The sequence below is a fragment of the Phyllostomus discolor genome, chromosome 4, assembly GCF_004126475.2.
Source record: "Phyllostomus discolor isolate MPI-MPIP mPhyDis1 chromosome 4, mPhyDis1.pri.v3, whole genome shotgun sequence".
NCBI lineage: Eukaryota > Metazoa > Chordata > Mammalia > Chiroptera > Phyllostomidae > Phyllostomus > Phyllostomus discolor.
Window position 1 is genome coordinate 103,544,902 of NC_040906.2, and position 26,664 is coordinate 103,571,565.

Consider the following 26,664-nt stretch of genomic DNA (forward strand, 5'->3'; position numbering starts at 1 on the left):
CAGGGCTAAAAATACTTTATTAGACAAGAAGAGGACAACAAATATTGGCTATAACCATCAATCTCTCTCCCCACCCCTCCCTTTTTCTTTACTAAACATAAGCAGTCTGTTCAGGCAAAAATGCCAATCCTTGAATCTACAGACAAAACTCTAACAGAGTTCTCTGACATTGTCAGATACCTTCCGTCCACAAGTACATGCAGCCAGAGGCTGTAACAAATCATCCTCAGAGGGTGGAAGATCCAAGCTTGATGAAATACATATCAGAATATCAACCCCAGAAAATTCCTGGGTTTTCAGGTGAGTAGATATGTTATGAGAGTCAAAAGCAGGCAGCAACATCCAAACTCCATGTGCATTATCCAGCTGACTGAACACAGTGATGCATTCTCAGTGCAGCAACATAGGAAAACTTCAAAGGGAGGGGTGGTCTTCTAAAATTCACCAAATGTGTCATCTTGGGCCTGAAACCATCTTGTTAACTACTTCTTGAGACTCTTCGTTCTAGATTTGCGTGTATTCAAAACTTCTTTTCCAGAAGAAATGCAGACACAATTAAATGGTAATTTCATCATCATGCATCTTGAATGCTGCAATTAGTCTAAATGAAATAAAATAAACATAAACATATGAAGTAACAGATCTTAGAAAACAGCATGAAACTGTTTATAATTCAACTTTCACATTATAAATCAAGCATTAACTAAACCATACCTTTATAGAAAATCACCTTTATGACACTCTAGTATTACATGTTCACAGATGAAAAATACTGAAGTTCAGAAAAATTAATAATTTCTTTAAACTGGTAAATTGGTAGGACTTCTAGATCCAAAGTGCTAAGGGTCTGATTTCAAACTTCTCATATTTTTCATTATACTATGGAACATCCTACATACCATTGTATAGCTGTCTTGCTCTGCAGGGGTTTTCTTTGTCTAAGGTATTTGCTGCTCCTATTCCACTCCCTCCCCACCCCCCTCCTCCAACCCCATGCCCACTTCACATAATGACGGGAGGAAAGACAGGCAGGGCAGAGGGGCCTACTGATCCACCATCTTTCAATATCTCTCTGTAGATCCTGGGCCCATTCAGGTGCTCCATTCACAACCACACTAAGATTCTGACACCATTAGATCTGGTTTCTCTGGACTTCTCATCTGTAATTTTGGTTCTTAATTAGTCTAATTCAGGCATTCCTTCATTTAACATTGAGAATCCATTTCTTCTCTGATACCCCTGCCTCTGGTCTCTTCCCTCTGCTAGCCATTTGGGTATCCATTACTAAGTAAAACATCCAAAATTCACATTCATCACTCCTTAGCCAAGATCACCAGAAGCTCCCTGTTACTGATTCACACTGAAAACTCTCCAGTGCTACTAGGAGGAAATCACTCAGTATTTTCTTTAGCACTGTTATGCAGTGCTGAATTTGCCTGATGTCTGTATTAAAGGCCAGACTGTAAAGCCTGTAGTGGTTTCTAATGCAACCAGGTGCTTGTTAATAGCAGTAACATGCTGCAAAAGGGAAGGTGGAACAAAATCTTCTAAGTAACTTTCTTATAAACCTGCTTATTTAAGTGAAGCATATAAAGGAAAATGTACAAATCCTAATAAATGTTCACAAAGCAAAACTGAACACATCTGTGTCACCACTGCCCAGATTCATAGCAGCAGATCATGAAACAGTGCCTAAGGAACTTGTGACTGAAAGAGGACCATCACAAGGCACTTCCCTTTCCTTCTGCTCTTTATTGAGTACCAGAAAGGATACTTAGGCTAGAGACTTGAGGAACTCAAGACAATTTCCTTTGGAGAAATTAAAAGCAAGCAGTTAGAAGTCTTGTTTTCAGAAGGGTCAAAACTGAAATAAAAGCAGACATCTCATTCCAAAGTGTTGTGAATGCAAAAATGCAACAGCAAACACAAGAGCAGAACATAGTTCCCATAACATTTAATCCAAGGTGAGTCTTCTACTTAACCAGGACTAGCTTAAGCAGGGAACTACTAATAGCTGAAGCTTAGTGAGAATGGTCAAATTGTATCTTGGGGTTTACAGAAGTATTGGGTGAAACTTCTAAAAAGTTTTCTTCAAAATGAGCAGAGAGAAATGCACACTGGTTTTCCTCTTCTTCCATCCTGTTGCCTGATATATATCTGTGACAGGTAGAGCCCTGGTACCATCCTGAGCCAGAATAATGAGGGCCACACTGCAGTGATGTAAGAATGTAAGAAAACTGGTTCCCAGGACTTTGATGAACCATCAAATCGACCCTAGAGGACCACCTCCAAACATTTTTTACATAAGAAATAAATTTCTAATTTGTTTAAGCCACTTATCTTTCATCTATAACATATAGTCAAACCTAAACTGAGAGTAACAACGTTCCACATGCCTCCTCACTCAACCCATTCCTGCTTGTACACCTTTTCTTCACAATGTATCCTACACATGAGCAGGCTCTCTCTCTTTTTGTGATAGTCCAGTGAAGTCTAATAATGCCTTTTCTTTACAAAGTTAACACCACTACGTCTTCCTTATACGCACTGATCCTTTATAACATGTTCCACAAGAGCACACAGTACTCCCTGCAGAATAAGGAGAAGGTGGAAAAACTTTTTCCTATCAGCTATCAAGAATTACTGTAACAATAAAGTTACAGTAATTAATATAGAGTTGTATTGGCACAAAAAGAGATGTGGGTAAATGTGGATAAGTAGTTGTTGAAATTATGACAAGCCCTGGCTGGCGTAGCTCAGTGGATTGAGCACGGGCTGGGAGCCAAAGTGTCCCAGGTTCGATTCCCAGCCAGGGTACATTCCTGGGTTGCAGGCCATAACCCCCAGCAACCGCACATTGATGTTTCTCTCGTCTCTCTCTCTCTCTCTCTCTCTCTCTATCTCCTTCCCTTCCCTCCCTAAAAATAAATAAATAGAATCTTTAAAAAAAAAAAGAAATTATGACACTGCAGAGTAGTTGTGAGAAAGAACATGTATTCATTTCAACCTATAACACTACAGTAATCAAAACAGTGAGGTACTGGCATAAAAACAGACACACAAACCAATGGAACAGACTGGAAAGCCCAGAAATAAACCCATACATCTACATCCAACTTATATTTCACGAGGGAGCCAAGAATACTCAATGGAAAAAAGACAGTCTCTTCAAATAAATGATGCTGGGAAAATGGGGTATTCACATGTCAAAGAATGAAACTAGAACCCTATCTTATACTATTAATATAAATTAACTTGGAATTGATCAAAGACTTAAATGTAAAACTAGAAACTATAAAACTCCCAGAAGAAAACATTGGAAAAATGCTTCTTGACATTGGATCTTGGCAATAATTTTTTGGATATGACACCTAAGGCACAAGAAACAAAAAATAAGCAGGTAGGACTACATCAAATTAAAAAGCTTCTGCACAGCAAATAAATAAATAAATAACAACCTATGGAATGGTTAAAAAACTTTGCAAACCATATATCTGATAAGGGGTTAATACGCAAAATATATAAAGAACTCATACAACTCGGTAGAAAAAAATACAAAAGACAAAACAAAACAAAAAAAGGAATTCAATTTAAAAATGGGCAAAGGACCTGAATAGACATTTTTTTCAAAGGTGGCATCAAGAACATGAAAAGTTGCTCACAATCACTAATCATTAGAGAAATGCAAATCAAAGCCACAGTATCACCTCATACTTGTTAAAATGCCTATTACCAAAAAGATAAGAAATGGCAAGCATTGGCAAGAGGCTACTGACAAGGCTATCTCCTTGTCACAGGTTTTTTTAGAATTTTGATCTGTTCTTTCATTTGGGCCATATTTCTTTGTCTCAATGCACCCTACATTGTACGGTGTGGAACCTCAGGCATCCACCAGGGTGGGGCAACCCACTTTGCTGCATTGTGGCACTGTATGTGGGGAAGGAGTCAGAGGTGGAACAATGCCAATTTCTCTGCTCTTGCCCTGCTTTCAGGCACTTCCCCTCATTCACAGGCAAACTGGTCCTTCTGATTTTCAGATGGGTGGCCCTGTGTTCTAGGGCCCTGTGGATCTCTCCAATGAATTCTCAGTTTCTCCCACCACTGCAACCCCCACAGGTTTTTACAGTCAGAGGTTTTGAGGCTTTAGTTTCCCACACTGGAACCCTGGGTTGTGCTGTGTATCTCACTCCCCAGTCGTTCCTTCTGGCTTATCCACACACAAATGTGGAACCACTTGGTCTGCCAGCTACTGCCTCACCCGGCCAGGTCTCTCACCTTGCCACATGTCCTCTCTGTCCCTTCTACGAGTTTGGATGAATGTTTCTTCTTTAACTCCTTGGTTGTCAGACTTACATCCAGTTTGATTTTCTGGCCATCTGGTTGTTTTTTGTTTTTAAATTGGCTGTTGTCCTTTTTTTTGTTGTGCAAGGAAGCAAAGTGTATCTGCCTACAATTCTATATTGGCCACATGTCCCCTCTTTTTACTTTTTTTTTTAAATGAAGTCAGAAATAGAGGACTTCACGTAAGTGCTTTATATTATATTTCTGATGGGCAGCACTGCTCTAGAGAAAAATAAAGATCTCCCCTTTACATCGTATTTTTTAAAATAGCAAAACTTAAATTAAAAATACTGTAAGAGAGCCCTGGCCAGTGTGGTTCAGTTAATTGGAGTGTTGTCCCACACACCAAAAGGCTGCAGGTTTGATTTCTGGTCAGGGCACACACCTAGGTTGCAGATTTAATCCCCAGTCCAGGCACATATGATTGTATATGGGAGGCAACCAATTGATGTTTTCCTCTCATATCAATGTTCTCCCTTCTCTCTCTCTCTCCATCTCTCCCTCTCTCTCTAAAAAAAGCAATGAAAAAATGTCCTCAGGTGAGGGTTTTTTTTTTAAAGTACTATAAGAGAACCTAGGAATATAAATTAGAACCTGAGAATCAGGATGGATTTCTTAATGAAAACAGCATGTCACACATACATGACTATGTAGAAATTGATAAAAAGACAAAAAACCCAACAGGACAAAAGGTCAAAGGACAGGACTAGAAATGCACAGAAAAAGAAATAATAGTAACAAAAAGGTACTCTAAATTGGGGTCCCCAAACCACAGCAATGGTCCATGGTCCATTAGGAACTAGCCTGCACAGCAGGTGATGATGGTGTGTGAGCAAGTTCTGTATTTACAGCCACTCCCCAGCACATGCATTACCTCCTGAGCTCCGCTTCCTGTCCTGCATTATGGTGAGCTGTATAATTATTTCTCTCTATATTACAATGTAATAATAATAGAAATAAAGAGCACAATAAATGTAATGCACTTGAATGATCCTGAAACAATCACCCCCGTCCCTGTCTGTAGAAAAACTGTCTTTTACAAAATTGATCCCTGGTGCCAAAAAGGTTGGATGCCACTGCTCTAACTGACTAAGGAAGAGAAATTCCAATTCAAGTAACTAAGCCATCTCTACTGTCTGAAAAAAATAAAACATACATAATACCTCTGCCAGGAATGTGGGAAAGGGACAAGCTCATGCATTGCTGCCAAGGGAAATATAAAGAATAACAGATTTCTGAAAAACCAATATGGCAATAACCATTAAAATCAGAATTACATACTATCCTTCAACACAGGAACCTTTCTCACAGTAATAAATCTACTATACATATTGACATATGTTCAAAGACTCTGCATTGTAACACTGTTTATGGAGCAGCAAAAAAAGGAAACTAAGTAACATTGAATAAGAAACTTAGTGTAAATGTCCATCTGCTGACAAAGGGTTGAAAAAGTATGGTACCTACAGAACAAAACCAGTTATGCAATCATTAAAATTGTTAAATGAAAAATATCACCAAAATTCTTTTATTTGATAATGTCAGCACTGGCTCCATGATAGGGAAACAGATTTTCTCATACTATGCTGGTATGGGCATAAATAGCTACAACCTTATAGGAAAGAAGCTAGAAGACTCTATTAGATTATTTAAATTTCCATGCCAAAAGAAAATATAAAGACTCAGCAGTCCAACTTCCAGAAATCTGTCCTACTAATATATGGTATGAAAGTCTAAACATACATGTGCAAGTATATTAAATCATTATGTAGCATACCTTAAACTAAAACACGATGTTGAATGTCAATTATATCTCAGTAAAACTGGAGGGGGGGATATATGTACAAGGATGTTCACTATAGACTTTATTTAGAACCTAAATGTGCATTCTTAATAAAATGGCTGAATAAATTATGTATACACAATGAAGTAATAAAAGACTTGAAAAAAATGATGTAGTTCTATGTTACTGAACTAAAAGAAGACAGTATAAAGTATAAAAAGCCCAAAGTGAAGACTGTCTTTGAAAATTTTCATAATTAAAAAATAAAATAAAGGGGTTGGAGGGAATAGATAGTTTGTCTTTTTATGAGTAAGAATCTCAGTAATCTGGACAGTTGAACCCTCTCCACCCCAATCCACCATACATGACCTCCATCAGTTTTCTACCTGCACAGCTAACATACTCATTTTCTCTATATGAGTCATTAATTATAAATCATCTTCTATCTTCCTCTCCTGATATAAAAACAATATTTAAAATGTATGTTTATAGGACTTCCAGCCAAGATGGAGGCATAGGTAGATATGCTTTGCTTCCTCACACAACCAAAAGGAAAACAATCAATTTTAAAAAAAGAAAGAAAGAAAAAAACTGCCAGAAAATTGAACTGCATGGAAGTCCAACCACCAAGGAGTTAAAGCAGAAACATTCATCCAGGCTGGTAGGAGGGGCAGAGAGCAGCAGCCAGGGGAGAGAGGATCCATGGCAAGGTGGCAGCTGGTGGACCAGGTGGTCCCACATTCATTTGCAAATAAACCAGGAGGAACATCTGGGGAGTGAGACAGACTACACAACCCAGGGTTCCAGCATAGGGAAATAATGCCTCAAAACCTCTGGCTGTAAAAACCTGTGGGGATTGTGGCAGCGGGAGAAACTCCCAGTCTCACAGGAGAGTCAGTCAGAGGGACCCACGCAGTTCTAGAACATACGCAAACCCACCCACCCAGGAATCAGCACTAGAAGAGCCCAATTCACTTGTGGGTAGCATGGAAAGTGACTCAGAGCCGAGCAAGCGCCACTGTTCCCTCTCTGACATGCACATACCCTGCCCCCACATACAGTGCCACAATGCAGGGAAGTGGGTTGCCCTGCCCTGGTAATACCTAAGGTTCTACCCCTTACAACACGGGTGTCAAACTCATTTTCACAGGGGGCCAAATCAGCTTCACAGTTGCCTTCAAAGGACCGAATGTAAGTTCAACTCCTTAACAGTTAAGTAGTAGTTACATTTATACAGTCCTAAAATTATTTCAGCCCTTTGAAGGCAACAGCAAGGCTAATGTGGCCCCTGGTGAAAATGAGTTTGACACCCTGCCTTACAACACAACAGGTGCATTGAGAAAAAGAAAAATGGCCCAAATGAAAGAACAGATTGCCCTGGCTTCTGTGGCTTAGTGGATTGAGCGTCAGCCTGTAAACCAAAGGGTTGCTAGTCATGGAACATGCCTGGGTGGTGGGCCAAGTCCCCAGTAGAGGGTACGCAAGAGGCAACTACACATTAATGTTTCTCTCCCTCTCTTTTCCCCTCCCTTCCCATCTCTAAAAATAAATAAATAAAATCTTTAAGAGAAGGACAAGCAATGTTTTAAACAAAGAAAAAATAGATCCAAACTCCGGAAAAAGAACTAAGTGACAAGGAGATAGCCAACCTATTAGATGCAGAGTTCAAAACAATGGGAATCAGGATGCTCACAAAAATAATTGAGTGTGGTTGCAAAATACAGGAAGAAGTGAAACCTATACAAAGTGAAATAAAGGAAAATGTACAGGGAACCAACATGAAGGGAAGGAAACTGGGATTCAAATCAAAGAGCTGGAGCAGAAGGAAGAAATAAACATTCAACCAGAACAGAATGAAGAAACAAGAACGCTAAAAAATGAGGAAAGGGTTAGGAACCTCCAGAACATCTTTAAACGTTCCAACATCCAAATCATAGGGGTGCCAGAAGGAGGAAAGGAACAGCAAGAAATGGAAAACTTATTTGAAAAACAATGAAGGAAAACTTCCCCAGCCTGGCAAAGGAACTACACATGCAAGTCCAGGACACTCAGAAAGCCAAAGAATTTGGATACAAGAAGAAATACTCCCAAGATACAACATAATTAAATTACCGGAGATTAAAAATAAGGAGAGAATCTTAAAAACAGCAAGAGAAAAGGAGAGAGTTACCTACAAAGGAGTTCCCGAAAGTCACCCTGCAGGCAAGAAGGGGCTGGAAAAAAGTATTCAAAGTCATGAAAGGCAAGGACCTACATCCAAGATTACTCTATCCAGCAAAGCTTTCATTTAGAATGGAAGGGAAGATTAAGTGCTTCCCACATAAAGTTAAGGGAGTTCATCATCACCAAGCCCTTATTATATGAAACGTTAAAGGGACTTATCTAAGAAAACTATTAACAGTAAAATTACAACAAACTCCCAACTATCACCAACTGAACCTAAACAAACAAAAACAAAAAACAAACTACATGAACAACTAAAACAGGATCAGAACCACAGAAATGGAGATCACATGGAGGGTTATCAGCAGGAAGGAGAAGGGGGAAGAACGGGGGGAACAGTACAGGGAATAAGAATTATAAATGGTAGGTACAAAATGGGGGAGGTTAAGAATAGTGTAGGAAATGAAGAAGCCAAAGAACTTACATGTACAACCCATGGACATGAACTATGGAGGGAGAATGCTGGAGGGAGGAGTGGTTCAGGTCAGAGGGGGGAAAGGGGAGAAAAAAATGAGACAACTGCAATAGCATCATCAATAAAATATGCTTGAAAAAAGATGTATGTTTATAAATTTTCATCTCATTTAAGGAATCATCTCATTATTATAATTCATTTTTGCATATTACTGTGTTGGAAATCCCTTGGTTTAAATCAACATTACATACCTGTCACTCTCCCTCCAAAGCCAGGATAGAGGCTGACTGCCCGGTCATCCTACCTTAGCACTGAGGCGTTCTGTGAACTAGAACAAGTACTGTTGTGAAAACCCCTAATGATCCAAAAGCAATGGGGGTGGGGGAGTTAACAAATGTAATTTAAGTTTAATCTTCTCCAAACATTGGCTACCGAAAAGAGTGAACTAAAAGTAAAATAACATTAAAGAAAAAGTACACCAACTGTATTTAGCATTTGTGACCAGAAATCTTTGTAATCTGAATATTTTCTGCAAGTAAACAGTTTGTAGCTCCCAGGATGGGAGGCTAAATACGGCACATTGTTTGTAAACAGTATCACAAGTTACACTGGAAGACTTTGGGCCACTGGTCATTGCCCTGGAAAGGTACACCGAAATTTGCTCATCTCTTTCAGTCAGCATTTTGCATGCCACGTGTTGGGGTAGAGAAGGCTGGGCAAGCTGCCTTCTGCACCAGGGTCCTACACTCCTAGCCTGAGCTCTTCGGGACGCCCATCACACCCTCCTTCTCCAAAGTCACAGGCCTGCGAAGCTTCCAGAAGCAAGGTCGCTGTCATGCATTGGAGTCCACACAAGCACTATCTACTCCCGTGGAGAAGCTCAAGTCACATTCCTAGCAGTGAAAAGAACAGGCCTTGGTTTGCACGCAGCTTTAGGACGTTCAAGGCGCTTGCTGTTACGCGGAGCGACGATCTGAATACACAAACGTGAGCAGCAGAATCGCAGTACCAGCTCTCTCGCGGCTCCCACTCCAGAAGAGACGGAGATCATTTCCTCAACGCCCGCCTAGCAGGGATACGGGCGTGGAGCACTTGAAGCCCAAGGCTACGAGAACTTACTCCCATTATGATAAATGGATAACTCTAAAGTAGTCGGAAGTGACGTACTCGGTGAGACTCGCAGATCAGCGACGTAAGTGGCTGCCACCTCAACTACCCACCTTCTCCCGGGACTGGCCGGCGGAGGATAACTGTAGCTCAAAGTCCGCCACCAGCCCCGCCTCTACGGCTCCCAGCAGCACCCGAAACAAGCCAAGCCCGAGCCCAAACCAGACCGGAGAGCCTCGCAGCAAGCGCCCGGCGGCGCCTTGCGGGCAATGGGCTTCAGAACTCAGCCACGCGCATGCGCGGCCCTCTCTCCGGAGGAGTCCACGGATCACCTGGACGACCACGCATCAGCCACCTGCCCCTCCGGGTCCTTTCCCGCCCTTCACTCCTGCAGCTCATTCTCACCTCTGGCCTCCGGCCTTTTGCAGGTACGACTAAGCTCTCCCGCGGCCGCCCGCCGATACCCGGCTTCCACTGACTCGAGCCCCTCGGCGCGGCTTCCGTTTCCGGCGAGTATTGTGTGTCGCGCTGCGGGCGAGGGCGGGGGGTGGGGGGGAGGAGGAAGGAGGGAGGCAGCGCTCTGGCGGCTCCGCGCCCCGCACTGCCGGACCCGAGGCCGGGAAGGTAGGTGCTGTCCCGCCGCCGAACCCGGGCCCCGGGGCGTGCCCCACCGGCCGGCTCCACACGCCGCGTCCCAGCACCCCGCCACTGCGCCACCGTCCCGCACGTAACCACAGCTGCCTCCGCCCGCCTCGGGCCCGGGCGGACGTTTTGCCACCCGGCGACGTCAGCGCGTCCGGCGTTGCTTGGCTACCCCGCCGTTCCCCTGTCCCGCTGCTGCTCGCCTCCCCGGGTGGAACTCTGACGCCGTCATCGCGGGTCTGGGCTGCTTTGTAGCAGCGGGCACCCCACCTTCACGTCACACTCCTCACCTGGACACGCAACCCTTCCTCTCTGCCAACCTCTCCCTCTCTCCAGTACCCTGCACCTGATCTGACGGTAGAAGATGGAGACGGGGGTGGGATCGAGTCGTGTGGACCACGCTCAGGAGAGGGTCGCAAGGTGGGACCCCGGACAGTAGTAGAAACAAAACGAGAACATTCCTGAAGTTTGCCCTTCTACAGAGATACGAGGAATGGAGGGAAACAAATGACCAACCCAGAGGTGCCCCGAGGCCTCGCTGTTGCTGTAGCCCCAAGTCCTTTCCATGCTTCCTAAGATTTTCCCCATTGTTTTCACACACTTTGCCAATCCAGATCCCTAACTCCAGGTCCCTAACTCTGCATACGATCCAACTCGCCCCAGGTGAGGAGACCATCTAATTTCTAGAAGACTGGGAAAAGGGCCAGGTCACTACTTAAAGTTGGGGTTCCGTAGGTGGGAAACATCATCTAACTAAATAGTCTCTTCTGGTTGAGGAAACAAATTGAGATCCAAGTAAGTTACCACTCTAAATTAAACGCTTCACATGTGCCATCAATAGGCATACAGGAATAACAATGATTGTTAACTCAGCTCATCATATGGTTGCACCTCCCTCAGCACGTAGACCTTCTGAAGTTCTTTTGTTGGATTCCTTGGAGGGGAGGGTCAGGATGGACAGGAGGGGTCATGGGGATATAGAAATCAACCATCTCATGGGTAAAAATTATATTTTAAGGATAGAGTAGGGAACCAGCTTCCGCTTTATAAATCTCTTTCATGTATTTCCAATTCTTTTGAGGCTTCACTTCAGGGAGATTTTGATTGCCTCCTTACTTTTCTCTCCCAACCACTCCAAAACCTATTAGCTGGAGGCACCGTACGTCTAAGGAGTTAGTTATCAATAGCTGTTTCATGAGACTTCAATTACTGCTGAATATTTCAAATAGACTTTTCAGCTGTCTTTTCAAGAAGTTATTGGCCTGGGCTCAGTAATACACTCTTTAGTATTGTTGCCATGAATTTATCACTTAAGTGGTTTCAGGGGTCCAAATGCACAAATGGAAATGGGATGTCGTGTGAATCATTTCATTCCAAGAAGAGGGCACACTTCCTCTAGGCTAGTCTGATAAAAGGAAGAATAATATCAAAACTTTCCTGAAAAGAGGAGATTGTTACCCTTGCATAACTAATTCTGTTTGAAAAAGTGAGAGAACAGTGACAGAGAGTCAGGCTCAGGTTCCAATGGACTATGGTGATAAGATTATTCTGTAACATTAAACTTTATATACCTAATTTATGAAATCTTAGTACTTTGACTTTTATGGCAGTCTGCACTGTCCCAAACTCCTTTCTCATCTGTTAGAAAAATATGCAAAAACTAAGGATACATTGATCTAGAACTATTGGTTTTAGGATACAAGTGGGATGAGCCTGGATCAGGAGAAACAGAGCTAGAGTTGAAGGAGACCTCTGTTTCTAACAAGGGAAAGCAGAGATAAAAGACAGAAGATATTGGGGGCTGTGTGTCAGTTTGCTGACAAGGAAAAATAAATAAGTTGATAGCCAGGAATCACAAGTTTTGGAAATGGAGAAACAAAAGGTTGAATCTAGTGACAGAAAATGTAAAATACCAACATGGAGCTGAATCTGGAATTAGGATTTTACACGTGGGTAAATGTCAGGACAGAGATGCAAAAAAAATTAAACCTCCAACTAACATTTTTGTCTGCCCTCTTCCTATCCCTAAGTTAAATAATGGCAGAGACAAGTCTGTTAGAGGCTGGAGCCTCTGCGTCCTCCACAGCTGCAGCTCTGGAGAACTTACAGGTGGAGGCAAGTTGTTCTGTGTGCCTGGAGTATCTGAAGGAGCCTGTTATCATTGAGTGTGGGCATAACTTCTGCAAAGCTTGCATCACCCGCTGGTGGGAGGACCTAGAGAGGGACTTTCCTTGTCCTGTCTGTCGCAAGACCTCCCGCTACCGCAGTCTTCGCCCTAATCGTCAACTAGGCAGTATGGTGGAAATTGCCAAGCAGCTCCAGGCTGTCAAGCGGAAGATCCGGGATGAGAGCCTCTGCCCCCAGCACCATGAGGCCCTCAGCCTCTTCTGCTATGAGGACCAAGAAGCTGTATGTTTGATATGTGCAATTTCCCACACCCACCGGGCCCACAATGTCGCGCCACTGGATGATGCCACACAGGAGTACAAGGTGGGGAACTAGACACATGTTAATGTGGGGCATAAGGGAGGAGCACAGAAGGGGGGGCTCCCTGGGGAGAGCATCATATGAGGGGGGACCCAAAAAAAACCGGAATTATTTTCTGCAGGGTGGGCCCCTTGTAGTACAGGCTTCCCCCATGAGGTGAGTGTTCTAGACACCCATCTGTATCAGTGTATCAGCTGGCGTTGTTGTGAGAGGCTGTGTTCGGCTTCAGTGAATTTTTTTTAAGACTGTCAATGCATTTGCTTATTTCATGATGGGTGATTTACGGGCGCACCTGCCTGCACTTCACTGAGTTGTTCAGCAGTTTTTGACCAGAAACAGCATGACCCCCATGCCCCACCCTTCCTATTCACTGATCTTGCCTCAAGCGACTTTTTTTTTTGTTTCCCCGAATGAAAAAAGTCCTCTAACAGAAACGTTTTGCCAATGTGGAAGAGGTGAAACAAGAAACGGCAGAAGCACTAAGAGACATCAAAATCGACGAGTTCAAAAACTGTTTTGAGCAGTGGAAAAAATGTCTCAATAGGTGTATTGCATCAAATGGAGAGTACTTTGAAGGTGACTGAAGTTTAAACATGTAAGAATAAATACACAATATTTTATAAATAAATTCCGGGTCTTTTTGGGTCCCCCCTTGTAAGCTCCTGAGGGCAAGATTGTATCTGGTCCTCATTCTGTAGTCCCCTCAGAGCTGCATATGCAGGGGACACATAGTACATCTGATTAATTATACTCAAGCATGAAGAAGAGCAATGGCGAGGAGTACCCCAAAGTTTCTCTCTGACTTTTCTAACACGTTTGAGTATGAGTGGTCTTGGACTGTATCATATTTTGCATAAATGAATGGGACCACATGAAGAAGATCTAAATGAGGAAGAACTGAAAGGTGGTCTGGTTTCTTCATTCTGTCCCTCTGCTCATAGTACCCCTTCTCTTCCCATTGGTATTGGGAATAACATCATTTCACTTTAGACTGATCACCACCAGAGAGAAGAAGGTGAATCAGTCTTGTTTGCATCTTCCCCAGATAATGAATTACATGGCATCTGGTTTAAGTTATTATTGGGACACACTGTAAATGTTTGAGTAACAGAAACTAGAGATTTTAATGTCTTAGCACTTCATCATGTACTTTGCTTAACTATGTTAATAAAACCTTGGATATAAGATTTAAGGTAGTTTACAGTATAATTAAAATTTTATTATACTTGCAGATGATTAGATTTGGGTGGGAATACAAGTTAAAAAAAAGGACATTAGGGTATAGAAGGTCACTTTGACAGTGATAGGCAGTTACTTGAGTTAGGAGATGGATAGGGTTGGTGACAGCTGGACCACTGAGATTCAGTGAGAAGAAAGTTTTGGTGAGCAAGGAAGGCGATAGGGATGGGCTGGTGGCAGGAAGAGGAACCCGTAAGAAGTTGATGGTGAGATGGATAGGATGCAAACAGTTTAAAACAAATGAGTTAACATCTGAATGTAGGCTGTGCCAATCAACCCCAGATGCCACCTTTCCCACTTCCAACCCCTCAGGAAAAACTGCAGAAGTGCCTGGAGCCCTTGGAGCAGAAGCTGCAGGAGATCACCCGCTGTAAGTCCTCTGAAGAGAAGAAGCCTGCAGAACTCAAGGTAAAGGCAAGAGATCCCATTTGGGCTTCATGGCAGGAAATTAACCAAACATTAACTACATATTATTTAATTCACCAGTTCTGATTCATTAAAGAAAAAAAAAACAAACACCATTCTTTCAAAAATGATGGTATTTTCTTAGGTTTGATTGTCATTAAGCATTGTACTTAAAATTACTTGTCATGAATTAAGTGTTGCGGAGAAGGATCAACAAAGTGAAGGACAGATAGAATGTCTTACGTCTGGCAAGTTGAGAGAGTTCGTGCCTCTTGGTCTCCTTTTCTTTGTATGGCAGGGAAGGAGGCTCTGCTAAGAGTGCAGGCATAGGAGTTTCTTAGAGAAACTGAGGGGAGGAGAATTTGGAAGGGTCACTGGGGAGGAAGGAAGGAGGAACTGACCAAGAGTTTCCAGAACTGCCTGATGACATTAGGACCACATTATCTTTTTTTTTTTAATATTTTATTTATTTATTTTTAGAGAGGGATGGGAGGGAGATAGAGAGAAACATCAATGTGCGGTTGCTGGGGGTTACGGCCTGCAACCCAGGCGTGTACCCTGACTGGGAATCGAACCTGCGACACTTTGGTTTGCAGCCTGCGCTCAATCCACTGAGCTACGCCAGTCAAGGCCACATTATCTTAAGTAAGCTCAAAAATGCCAGGTGATATTCCTAGAATGATCTTTTCCTCCCCATCCTCTACCTATAGGATCTATCTGTCCTTTAGGCAGCTTGAAAGCCACTTCCTATGCAGCTTTTCCTGATCTTTCAGAAATTAGCTCTCTTAATTTTCATATAGTTTTGCATCTTTTTCATAACATTACCATATTTGTAGCATGATGTTCTGGTATCTGTCTTATTTCGTCTATTGGACAGTGAAAAATATTAATAGTAACAGTAATAATAACTGATATTTATTGAATTCTGTGCATTAATTTATTGAGTGTTCATGACTTTCAAAGCTTACAGCATTGTATTAGGTCTTAGGGTTCTGCCCCAGCTGGACTTATGAGTTCAGGCTAGATAACAAGAAGCCAGATAACAAAGGGAAGGAAGTCATAAGGTCATCTTTGGCAAGTGTGAACTTAGAGACCTTGTAAGGTAGGTGTTATTACCCCCAATTTACACAGGTGGAAACAACCTGGATAGTCCAAGTCTAGTTCAAGATCATACAACCAGTTTGTGGCAAAACCAGGGATACTAGTTCAGCCCCTGCGCTCCTTGAGCTTACAGTCAAGTAGACAAAATAAATACAGCATAAATAACATAGTTGCAAGTAATTTTTATGCTGTAATAATAATACAGCATAAAAAACATAGTTGCAAGTTCATAAGAAGACAACATAGAAATTGGACTTAATTAAAGGATTCCAAAAGAAACACAGGTTTTTGATGTTGAGATTTCGGGCTTAATAGAAATTAAACACATTTGAAAATAGTAAAAATACTGATTTTTTACCAACGACATTTCAACAGAAAGCAAATATTGTTATCTTAGTCCTTTATACATTTTAACAAAGCAAACATTTGAATTTTTTTTAATTCAACTAATTTTGATACAAAGGTGAACTTTAAAAAAAAGTTCTTTGATCTTTTGGAGGGCTCCCGAGAAATTTAAAAATATGAAATTAAAGTTTCTTCCCAATCATTAACTTTCTTCTTCCTGTTCATCACCTTCTTAAAGGTAAGGGATAGAAAGGGGAATAAAAATATTTAAAACCCTCTAAATACTTAAACAGAGATGTGGTGTTTTTAAAAATGTAAATTACCACCAACCTTCCTTTTGTGACCATTTGAATTCTCCCTCCTTTTCACTCATCTCCATCTCCAAAATCAGACCCAATGCCCTTTTTAAAAATAATTTGTAATTACTTTTATGTAGATAAAAATATTCTATCTATATAATTTTAAAAAGAGACTTTCATGTCCAAATATAGTGTAATATAATGAAAAGAGAAGTAATTTGTAACAAAATATGCTGTGTAATATTTGAACATGACTACTCTGAAAGACACTACAGTAGAGTCTTATCCTTGCACCTACACATGACATCATCAACAATGCAGCAAATACAAATTCCGATTGAAGTTATTGTGATGTAATGTTGACTCAAATACCACAAGCATCTTAACTCATGGTAACATAATTTTCTAAATGATAAATAACTTATGGTAAAGCTTTAAAAAAAATACGGTCTTATTCAGCCATTCCTGAAAAATTCAGGTATGTTAAAAGTGTATAAGAAATACTCTGTGTTTATGTATAAAACGGCACTGAAGTTCAGGCCTGTGTTTTTGAATGTGCAGCAGAACATTAGAAAATGGTGCAGGACAGTTCATCAGGGTTGAACAATATGTGAGGCAGGGTTGTCTCACATATTGAAGGAGTAGCTAGCATTTTTTCCAGGAGTGCCCCCAATCATGGCAAATAAAAAAAATGTACCCCACCCTGTTTCCAAAATACACCTAGAGGGAGGTAAAATACTCTCCTTAAGAACCAACAGAGTGAAAAAAGAGAAGAAATTACAGAGTTATACGAGGGAGAGCCATTTTGCTTCCTTTTTACCACATTTATGAATCCTAAATTCCACCCATTCATCAACCCTAAACACACACACAGGCTGCTGTGCTTTTGTAAGGGTAAATGTAGTGGAAATGTATTTGGTTTGAATGTGGGCCTAAGAGGGCAAGAGTGAAATGGGAGCAGTGGCTGCTCTAGCACTGGAGCTAGAGCTAGTCAGCCTCTCCTGGAAACTGGCTTGAAATCCAGAAATAGTAGGCTTATACAACCCATCCTGGCTTTGGGGTGCCACTCCTTATTCACTCTTGGCCCTGCTTTTCAGTGCCTGTCCACTTCCTCCTTCCACAATCCCAGTCTCTGCTTCTCACTTTGCTCTCCTCTTGGGTTGATTCCTCCCCATTAGTGCTATCACACTTGGAGGATCTTCCTTTGGGGAGATCATTTCTTGTTGCAGTAGAAGTACAGAAGGAAGATGTGTTTGCTGATAACCCTCAGAAATAGTTCTGGCTGGTGTTTGAGTCCTATATTATCAAGTTTCAGGAATGGTAGAGGTTCAAATATATGTTCTGGCTGAGAGAAAACATGTTTCAAATTTCAAGCAACTCATTTACTAAGAAACTTTGGGCCCTGGTTGGTGTGGCTTTATGGATTGAGCATGGGCCTGCCAACCGAAGGGTCACTGATTCAATTTCCAGTCGGCACAAACCTGAGTTGCAGATCAGGTCTCCAGTAGGGGGAGCGCAAGAGGCAACCATACATTGAGAGGAAAAAAAAAGAAACTTTGGAACCTATTCCTAGGATGGCAACTGTCAATTCTCTGAAGTGACTTGAAACTATTTAACAGGTTCAGCCCTGAAATCTACATTTATATTTGTAACAATCTGATGCAGACCCAGCCCATGTGTTGTGGATGTGATGAAAAAATTCACATAGACTGCGAAAGTCCTGTGGAGAAAAAGGGACGGCCACTCTGAATGAGAGAGGGCCCAACCCCTGCCTGGACAAGCTTTTATTGCTTTTCTGGGCACATTACATGGAGGATGGTCCTCATTTACTATGAACAGGTTTGCTTTAGGTGGTTACCTTTTACAGAAAGCAAAGGAGAGGATGTTGCTAATTACATCAAAGAAGGATATTTGCAAATGCAAAGGGAAAAGTGGTTGAACTGGTTATGCTCCATCCTTGGGAGGTTTAGCATAGATTTTAGGAAGTTACTTTAAAGATATGCAGTAAACATTTGTGCCTCAATTCAGGGTGAGAGAGTTTTAGCAAAAGCAAGACTCAAAGCAGTCTAGGTACAATGCAGGCTGATACCCCACAAGAGAACCTGTCCGTGGGTGTGGGTCCTGTGTGTTGACCTTGCTTCCAGTCAGTTTTCCGAATCAGAGGCTGAGCTGCATTCCCCATGCCACATAGAACAGTCCCCTATAACAGTTTACTACTAAAATCTTACTGATTCTAATATTTTTGCAGTTGGTTATATGTGGCATTTTCAACATACAAGTGATGACAGTTTTACCTCATCACTTTCTGGTATTTTTACTTTCTTTTTCTTAACAAATTATAATGGCTAGAACTTTATCATCAGACATATCAGATATTTCTGATAATTGAAATGGTTTGTCATATTATTGAGTTCTTATGTCTTGAATTATTTTTACTAAAACATAAGAATACAGCTTTTTAGAAGTTAATTCAAGAAAATTAAAACTTTTTTAAACATTGATTTTTATCTCCCCAGTGGTCTTCACTCCCAGGACATCAGTGGGGGTGACAGTGGAGATAGAGCCATTCTTTACAGAAGGAAATTGCAATGGAGAGAAACATGAGTGTCCTGTTAAACTGTTTTTAATGACACTGGAATCTATGTTAATTCATACACATGGCAGGTGGGGAAAGGGAGCCTGTCCCCCACTGGCTCTACTAAACATAGCACCCTCCCTCTTTTCTCAGAGACTAGTGGAGAGTCGCCGACAGCAGATCTTAAAGGAATTTGAAGAGCTTCATAGGCGGCTGGATGAAGAGCAGCAGGTGTTGCTTTCACGACTAGAGGAGGAAGAACAGGACATTCTACAGCGCCTCAGAGAAAATGCTGCTCACCTTGGAGAGAAACGCCGGGACCTGGCCCACTTGGCTGCCGAGGTGGAGGGCAAGTGCTTACAGTCAGGCTTCGAGATGCTTAAGGTTCGACCTTTGCCCCTGCGTAGTCCCTCAGGTCGAGCACAGTATAGCTTTGCACAGGCTGTTCTGTCAGCCCGGGATGCTCACTTCTCTGCTTTGCTTCTTTAAACCCAGTTCTTTCTTCTAGACATACTCAAAGCATCTATTTCTACAGAAAGGCTTCTCTGATATCTCCCAACCCCTTCTAATCATTTCTGTGTTCTTATGTCTTGTCAACAATTATGTGCTTATGCCAAAGGAAAAAAATCCACTCTTGAAAGGGAGGTCTAGTCTGAATTCATGAAAAAAGCTATGCATTAAAAATTGTGTAAATGCAGTTACCATTACTTTTAAGTCCTGGAACTTGATTTACCTACTGCTAAAAAAGAATAGAAACTAGTTTGAAAGACACTTGAAATTATGTATAAAAAATATATTGTTTTTGATATGTAAATGCCTCTAAAATGTTTGAAATCATTTGTTCTCTTAAGCAGATGCATGGTGTTAGCAAGGCTGTAGGAAATATGTTTCTTACCTTAGAGATCAGACTACCAGCATTTGAATCAGTGAGGTGCCGTTGTACATTGATCTGCATGCTAATGTACTCCTTGGTGTTTATTCTTATGTCCTTTCATGTATGTGTGTTCTGCCTTCCACATTAAACTGGGAAATCCTGGGGGGCAGAGATTTGTCTTCTTTGTCTTCTGGACCCCAAGTATTTGCAAATCAGGATTGGCACATAGTTCTTAATGTTTATTAACCAGTACCAGACAGGGGATACCAAATGATAGTGGGAAGTATGATCCATTCCTATACCACTAGTCTGGAACTATCTGTAATGATCCTCAAGGAGACAGGTGTGTGGTTGGTACTTGGGGGACAGAGGGAAGAGCAGACACAATCCCTGCACTTGCATTGAGCTCCCAGGGTCCTTGAGGAACAAAGACAAACACAAGAAACCATTTGGAAGTGATGTAAATTTCCAAGCTTCATGATGACCAGAAGTTGTAAGTGGGAATGAGGTTGGGAGAGAAGTACTACTCGGATCCCTCTGGAACTCTTCTCCTTTCACTGTGACCCTCAGTTACCCTATTCCCATTTTAGAGATCTAGAACTTTTGGGAGGAGAGGGATCCTTTTGCCTGTAGGAACAGGCAAAAGGATCCCCCTCCTTGACTACCAGCACCAATATTGCTTTCTTTTCTCCTTCCCTCTAGGATGTCAAAAGTACCCTGGAAAAGTAAGTGATTCCTGCATCTCTCTGAGTGAGTTAGGTCTTGACTTAGAGACTTAGAGTACAGTGAGGAGTTGGGGGAATAAGGATGGAAAAGCCACGCAGCTTCTGGGTAGGATACGGGAAAGGTTTATTACATCAATGAAACCAGTTAGGGAGTGATCATAGGGAATAATAGCCCCTTACCTTTTTCCCGTTGAGCATCAGGACTTTCTTGTTAAGGAAGATATCAAGGTAACATAGAACCAGATTCTCCCTGTGCCTGTATGTGGAATTGTGTCCAAACTAGATGGAAGGAGGAAAGGGTTGGGAGAAGGGAGGGTAATTACCCATTTGCATGAACTATAACAATATCCCCAGAAAGTTCTGAGACTCATTCTTAAGATAAGGTTTCGTCCAAGAGACCATATGACTCTCCATAGATTGGCCAAAGAAAGCAATACGCAAGTGTTTGTCCTCAGGTAGGAGGGAGAAAGTGGGAGGATGGAGCTTCCCCTGACCCTGCCCTTTCTTCCCCTATCTCCCTGTCCCTCCTAGATGTGAAAAGGTGAAGACCATGGAGGTGACTTCAGTATCCATACAACTTGAAAAGAACTTCAGCAATTTCCCCCGACAGTACTTTGCCCTAAGGAAAATCCTTAAACAGCTAATTGGTGAGTTGTTCCCAAAAGAAAGGAACAGAGGAAATTGGCAGAGAGAAGAAAGTGTTTAGGTCCTACCTCATATGGGCTTCAGTTATCCTATCTGTTGTTCCCCATGCCCATACCCACACCCACCCCTTTACCCGGCTTTAGATCACTCAGAGAGTCACAGAACTCCAACTGAAAAGGCTCAAGTATCCTCTGCTTTTAGGCCCACACTTTCTTAATAGGGACTGAGAAAAGTTAAATAATCCGCCTAAAACTTGTTCACTCTTGAAAGTGAAAGAGAATGTCATTAATAATTTATTCACAGAAAGTAGTCATAAACCAGGACTATCCCTATACCCTGATGGTGTCTTCTCTGTATCCTCAATGTACTTTTTCCATTCTTGCCCTTGTACCGTGCCTGGTGCTTCTCTGCAGTGAGATGATGATGTCAGGGACCATGGAGGGAAGACCAGGCATAAGGAGCCTAAACCACTAACCCTTGCAAAATCAAGAGAACATTATTTGCTTATTTTAGGGCTGGGGTGAAAAGTGAAGCCAGTGTTTCGTCCGTTCCCTTAAGTGATACCATGGATTGAGAAAGTTAACCAAACCACTGCATCCTGGGGCCCCCTAAAGGAGCAGGCTCTGTAAGGCAGGCTGGAAGAGTGAGGCAGGGGTGTTGAGCTATTCCCATCCTCATCTAGCTCCCCACTCTGGCTTCTCCCGCCAGCGGATGTGACCCTGGACCCTGAGACTGCTCATCCTAACCTAGTTCTGTCGGAAGATCGTAAGAGCGTCAAGTTTGTGGAAACAAGACTCCGGGATCTACCTGACACACCACGGCGTTTCACCTTCTATCCTTGCGTCCTGGCTACTGAGGGTTTCACCTCAGGTCGACACTACTGGGAAGTAGAGGTGGGAGACAAGACCCACTGGGCAGTGGGTGTGTGCCGGGATTCTGTGAGCCGAAAGGGCGAGCTGACCCCACTACCTGAGACTGGCTACTGGAGGGTGCGACTGTGGAATGGGGACAAATATGCAGCCACCACCACGCCTTTTACTCCTTTGCACATCAAGGTGAAACCCAAGCGGGTGGGCATATTCCTAGACTATGAGGCCGGCACACTGTCTTTTTACAATGTCACAGACCGCTCTCATATCTACACCTTCACTGATACTTTTACTGAGAAACTGTGGCCCCTCTTCTACCCGGGCATCCGGGCTGGAAGGAAGAATGCTGCACCACTTACCATCAGGCCGCCAACAGACTGGGAGTGACAGGTAGGGATGTGGGAATAACTGGAATGAGGCAGGACCAAGAGCAATGGGCCTTCCTTCCTGTGACCTGCTGGAATGTCTTCATGTTTGCCTAGTTCCAGTCCTGAAACATCTGGGAGAAACACCTTGGTTTCTAGAATGGCATATGTGGAGGAGTAGGTAGGACTGGTCTAGGATGAGAGCACAGCTATGTCTCCTCCCTAACTGAGTGAGGAGCTAGTTCCCAGGGGATTATCTCCCCTGAAGTTCATCGGGTTTTCTATTACACAGGACAGGTTGGGAAGGAAGGAGAGGCTTTTCCAGAAACAAAAAATCTCTGGGAGAGTCTGACATGTTCAAACCAGAGGAGGAAACAGAACCCCCTATACATAGGGGGTTCTTGAACCCAGAATAGTTGTGTTTCTTGAGGAAGAGCACAGGGGTGTGTATACCTCTAGATTGAAATGAAAATGAATGACAGTTGCTTTCACGGGTCTAGAAGTTAAGTTTTTCCAAGGACAGAGATTGGGCATCAAAAGTTTAGAAAGAAGGTCAGGGAAGGCGGCTAAAGGAGCAAATCCCTAGAGACTAATGAAGTGGAAAGGATTTCTTTGGTCTTCTATCCCCAGAGTGAGGTTGCCATTGTCAGTAGATTGGCCAGAGGAGAGGGTGAGAATGACGAGGAGGAGGACCCAGGTCCCTATCTCAGCCTTCAGCAGAGGTGGCTTATTGCCTGCCTCCTTACAGTTGACTATGTCTCCAAGAAGTCAGTCACCTTCCTCTTCAGGGGTGAGGTACCAGAGATCCTGCAAGACAGTCTACCCTTTAACTGCTTTCCCAGGGGAACTTGGAAAGGAGAGAGTCAGGTATTAGAGAAAGAGAAACAGATTTCTATCCAAAGCTCTGGCCTTAAAAGAATGTTGCTAATAGTTACTCCCAAGTTGTTAGCCTTATTACCTGGCTAAGGTGTCCAAGCCAGAAACTGAGAACGGAAATGGAGTCTTCCTCACTCTGAGGACGGGGTAGAAGAGGGTGGCATGTATAGGGAAGGGCAAGATGGGTGACTCCCTTGTGCCTGTGTGCATCTGGCCTGGAACTAGTGTTCACAGGAGCCAGTCTTTTGCTTGTTTGCTGCCATTCTTCACCGTTTGCCATTTCCTCTATCAGAGAATGTAAATCATTTAATGTTAGGCCAAAATAAACAATCTGTAGGGTACATATGTTGTCAAAAAAGGTAAAGTAATACATGCCAAACCAAACTAAAGTGACTTGGACTATCTGCTGCTTCAGTAATGGGGTTCACAGAAGGTTGGGATAAGAAACTGCAGCTTAGTGAGGACATTTCAGTTCCTCCTACCACCTCAACAGGACTCTGTTCAGACTCTCCTCTTACCTTTGTGCCTTGACTGTGGTTCTTTGTGGCAAGATGCTTTGGTTGGTAAAACAATATGGAACAAAGGATCCACTGAAGTGATCTCTGTGTTGTGTGGTAATTTGACGACTGTTTCTCTTGATGTATAAGACTCACTGTTAAAAATGCATGTTCCTGGGCTTACCCTTAGTGTTGTTCAAGGTCTGTGGTCCACCTACATTTTAAGCATACTTCTTTCCTTTGATTCTGGGGATACTTGTGAAACTCATCCCTGAAAAGGTTTCAGCCACTTCTGAGCCGGAGTCCTGGTCCCCTACCCAGCCTGATGGGGTTTGACAGGGGAGAAAGACCTCACCCTCCCCTGATGTAAGGCACCCTCTTCCTATCTCAGGGTTCATTCATGTTCTACTCCTCCAGCTCACATCCCTCTACTCTGATCTCAGGAATTGGTGGCCCTTAACTATGAAGCAGAGGCAAACAGGATGCCAAAAAGAACAAATGGGACACAGAAAGGTCAGAGGGAGGGATTGTGATCCATGTCTGTCTGTGTTGGGGGTGGGGTGTAGTTTCAGGGGCAGGAGATACTGTTGTCAGGTTTCTGTGTCCCATACCTATGACTAGGAGTTAGTGAGTATCACCTGCTGTGTGTTTAGCACTGCATAACAGGAAATGTGTTTGTCTGGTTAAGTGGAAATGAGCTGTGTTCCCTGAGCGCCTGGAGCCCTCTTCCTTCACTCCACCATCCTCATGATCCTTTCGAATTTCACTCCCACTGACACCAGTGATTTTTTAAAAATGTGTAACTGCTGTTCCTTCTACCTGTAGATCTTCCAGATATCCACCTTTGGCTGCAGAGAGTAGGGCAGAAGGTCTGTCTGGGTATAAATTGCACAGAACCATCTCCCCACCCTAGCTGCCAAAGGACCTGTCTTCTGTCCTGAAGATGTATAGCAGTTTGAGATCCTCTTCTGTTGTACTAGCCTCTCTAGTCTTTACCTAGTATAAGTGATCATGGGCTCCAGTCTACCTAATATAACTGATATGGGCTTGAATAAGACTAGAAGGGAGTTAGAACTCATGCACGGACCCTGGCTTAGAATGCAATTCAAACAGATGGATCTGTGAGGCCGCAAGGTGGCGCCAGAGTAAGGACCACAGCCGAGCGCCCGGAGCTTGGGAGCTCCGCTGCCCAGGAGGCATTGCGCTGTCGCTGTAGCGTGTCTGTCCGAGGGGTGGGGCCTGCAGGCCTTCGACCTGGGGCCCTCGTGTTGCCAGAATGGCGGGGCCGGTGAAGGACCGTGAGGCTTTCCAGAGGCTCAGCTTCCTGTACCAGGTGAGTCTGCGAAGGGGGTGCTCAGGGAGGGCCCTGGTGCCGCCAGCCGCCGAGTGACCGCCCCTCCCCTAGGCTGCCCACTGCGTCCTGTCGCAGGACCCTGAGAACCAGGCGCTGGCGAGGTTCTATTGCCACACAGAGAGGACCATCGCCAGACGGCTCGTCTTGCGGCGGTGAGAGGCATGGAGGACAGCGGCCTGCAGGCCGGGGTGGTTGGGGGAGAGAATGCAAGAGCGGGTATGCAGACCACCTTCCCCTCCTCCTGCAGGGACCCCTCGGTGAAGAGGACAGTCTGTCGAGGCTGCTTTTCCCTCCTCCTCCCCGGCCTGACCTGCACACAGCGCCAGAGACGTGAGTGCGCATATGGGGTGGGATCCGTAGGGAGCGCTGGAGGGCAGGTGACCCTTCCTTGCTTTGAATGGATGTTTGCTGTGGGATTCGCAGGAGCAGGAGTTGACTTTGTCCCACTCGAATTAAGTTAACGCCACCAGGACAGGAAAGATGTTGCCAGATGAGGCAACCTCGCCTGTGTGTAAGAACAGATGTTATTTGGCATCGTGGAGGACGATTCATTGCCATTCATGCAACAAATATTTTTTTTCTAAGATGTGCCAAGCATTATAATTGATTCATTATTCTCATTGAAGATGTAGTGTGATGGGACAGGCTAAGATAGCAACAAAATAGTGTAGAAAATGCTTTCATTTGGGGAGTAAAATGCTGTTACTTATGCCAGTGGTGGTGAGATTCATAATAAGAAGAGATAGTAGCAGATGGAAATTCTAGCCTTATGTGTTGACCTTGAGATGAGAGGTTGTGGTGCTGTAAAGAAAATGAGAGTTTAGGAGGCTGCAGTGTGAAGTGCACATGACACGAGGCTGGAAAAGGAAATGGCAGGTCTTGTAGAATCTTGTAAAGGAGTTTGGACTTCATCTTAAAAGAGTACCAAGAAATTGATAGTTTATGCAGGGATCTCACACTATCAAATTTGCATTCAAAGTAGGCGAGAGGTGGAATTCCTACTAGAAAACAGTGGAGACAGAACTGGGTGGAGGACACTTTTACTTCTCCGAAACGAAGGTACTCTGTTCCATGTTCCCACTTTCATTCCAGGCTGCAGGGGACAGCGCTGGACAGTACAGACCTGCCTGACATGCCAGCGCAGCCAACGGTTCCTCAATGATCCTGGGCATGTGCTCTGGGGAGACCGGCCTGAGGCCCAGCTAGGCAGCCAGGCTGGTAAGAAGTAGACAAAAATGTGGGATATGCCAGGTGGATAGGGATGGTGGGGAACAGAGGGCTGAAGAGGACACCAAGGTGACTTCTGGGTTGACATGAGAGGTGTCACAGCCTTAGAAAATTCTAACTTTGCTCATCTGTCCAGATTCCAAACCACCACAGTCCCTGCCAAACACAGCCCACCTTATTGAAGAGAAAGTGCTGCCTCAGAGCTCCAATAACCAGTGATGGATTCACCCTGTCTTCCAAATAAATAAAGTTTAATTCTGTTTCACTTTG

At 43.3% G+C, this 26,664-nt stretch overlaps 3 protein-coding genes across 6 annotated transcripts; 2 read left to right on the plus strand and 1 right to left on the minus strand.

Moving 5' to 3' along the window:
- LOC118499938 lies at positions 1-11,099 on the minus strand. The gene is made up of 4 exons (XM_036022579.1): positions 11,028-11,099; positions 10,275-10,679; positions 9,772-9,828; positions 1-590 (listed from the first exon to the last, which is right to left on the minus strand). Exons 1-4 carry the CDS (start codon positions 11,097-11,099, stop codon positions 483-485), a joined length of 642 nt encoding a protein of 213 aa, XP_035878472.1. The 3' UTR covers positions 1-482.
- Positions 9,468-26,659, plus strand: LOC114493890 (E3 ubiquitin-protein ligase TRIM39). 4 transcript variants are annotated; one of them, XM_036023739.1, is made up of 10 exons: positions 9,468-10,297; positions 12,542-13,001; positions 14,550-14,645; positions 19,116-19,346; positions 20,539-20,561; positions 21,093-21,208; positions 21,915-25,319; positions 25,415-25,497; positions 26,260-26,385; positions 26,531-26,659. In XM_036023739.1, exons 2-7 carry the CDS (start codon positions 12,549-12,551, stop codon positions 22,460-22,462), a joined length of 1,467 nt encoding a protein of 488 aa, XP_035879632.1. In that variant the 5' UTR covers positions 9,468-10,297; positions 12,542-12,548; the 3' UTR covers positions 22,463-25,319; positions 25,415-25,497; positions 26,260-26,385; positions 26,531-26,659. The 4 variants fall into 4 exon arrangements, with proteins under 4 accessions (XP_035879632.1, XP_028364454.1, XP_035879630.1 ...); XM_028508653.2 differs by lacking the exon at positions 9,468-10,297 and adding an exon at positions 10,397-10,493; XM_036023737.1 differs by lacking the exon at positions 9,468-10,297 and adding an exon at positions 10,682-11,174.
- On the plus strand, positions 25,023-26,664 carry RPP21 (ribonuclease P/MRP subunit p21). Its single transcript, XM_028508657.2, has 5 exons — positions 25,023-25,146; positions 25,219-25,319; positions 25,415-25,497; positions 26,260-26,385; positions 26,531-26,664. The coding sequence occupies exons 1-5, from the start codon at positions 25,090-25,092 to the stop codon at positions 26,611-26,613; spliced, it is 450 nt and encodes a 149-aa protein (XP_028364458.1). The 5' UTR covers positions 25,023-25,089; the 3' UTR covers positions 26,614-26,664.

What these genes read in the sequence shown, in the direction of transcription:
- RPP21 (XM_028508657.2), top strand. Translation starts at nt 25,090, where the DNA reads ATGGCGGGGCCGGTGAAGGACCGTGAGGCTTTCCAGAGGCTCAGCTTC. An exon ending in AGACGGCTCGTCTTGCGGCG is followed by an intron (nt 25,320 to 25,414) that starts GTGAGAGGCATG and finishes CTCCTCCTGCAG; the next exon opens with GGACCCCTCGGTGAAGAGGA. An exon ending in CTGCACACAGCGCCAGAGAC is followed by an intron (nt 25,498 to 26,259) that starts GTGAGTGCGCAT and finishes CTTTCATTCCAG; the next exon opens with GCTGCAGGGGACAGCGCTGG.
- LOC114493890 (XM_036023739.1), top strand. Translation starts at nt 12,549, where the DNA reads ATGGCAGAGACAAGTCTGTTAGAGGCTGGAGCCTCTGCGTCCTCCACA. An exon ending in AGAAGCCTGCAGAACTCAAG is followed by an intron (nt 14,646 to 19,115) that starts GTAAAGGCAAGA and finishes CTCTTTTCTCAG; the next exon opens with AGACTAGTGGAGAGTCGCCG. An exon ending in CAGGCTTCGAGATGCTTAAG is followed by an intron (nt 19,347 to 20,538) that starts GTTCGACCTTTG and finishes CCTTCCCTCTAG; the next exon opens with GATGTCAAAAGTACCCTGGA.
- LOC118499938 (XM_036022579.1), bottom strand. Translation starts at nt 11,099, where the DNA reads ATGGGGAAAATCTTAGGAAGCATGGAAAGGACTTGGGGCTACAGCAAC. An exon ending in CAAAAGGCCGGAGGCCAGAG is followed by an intron (nt 9,829 to 10,274) that starts GTGAGAATGAGC and finishes TATCCCTGCTAG; the next exon opens with GCGGGCGTTGAGGAAATGAT. An exon ending in TGGGAGCCGCGAGAGAGCTG is followed by an intron (nt 591 to 9,771) that starts GTACTGCGATTC and finishes GACTAATTGCAG; the next exon opens with CATTCAAGATGCATGATGAT.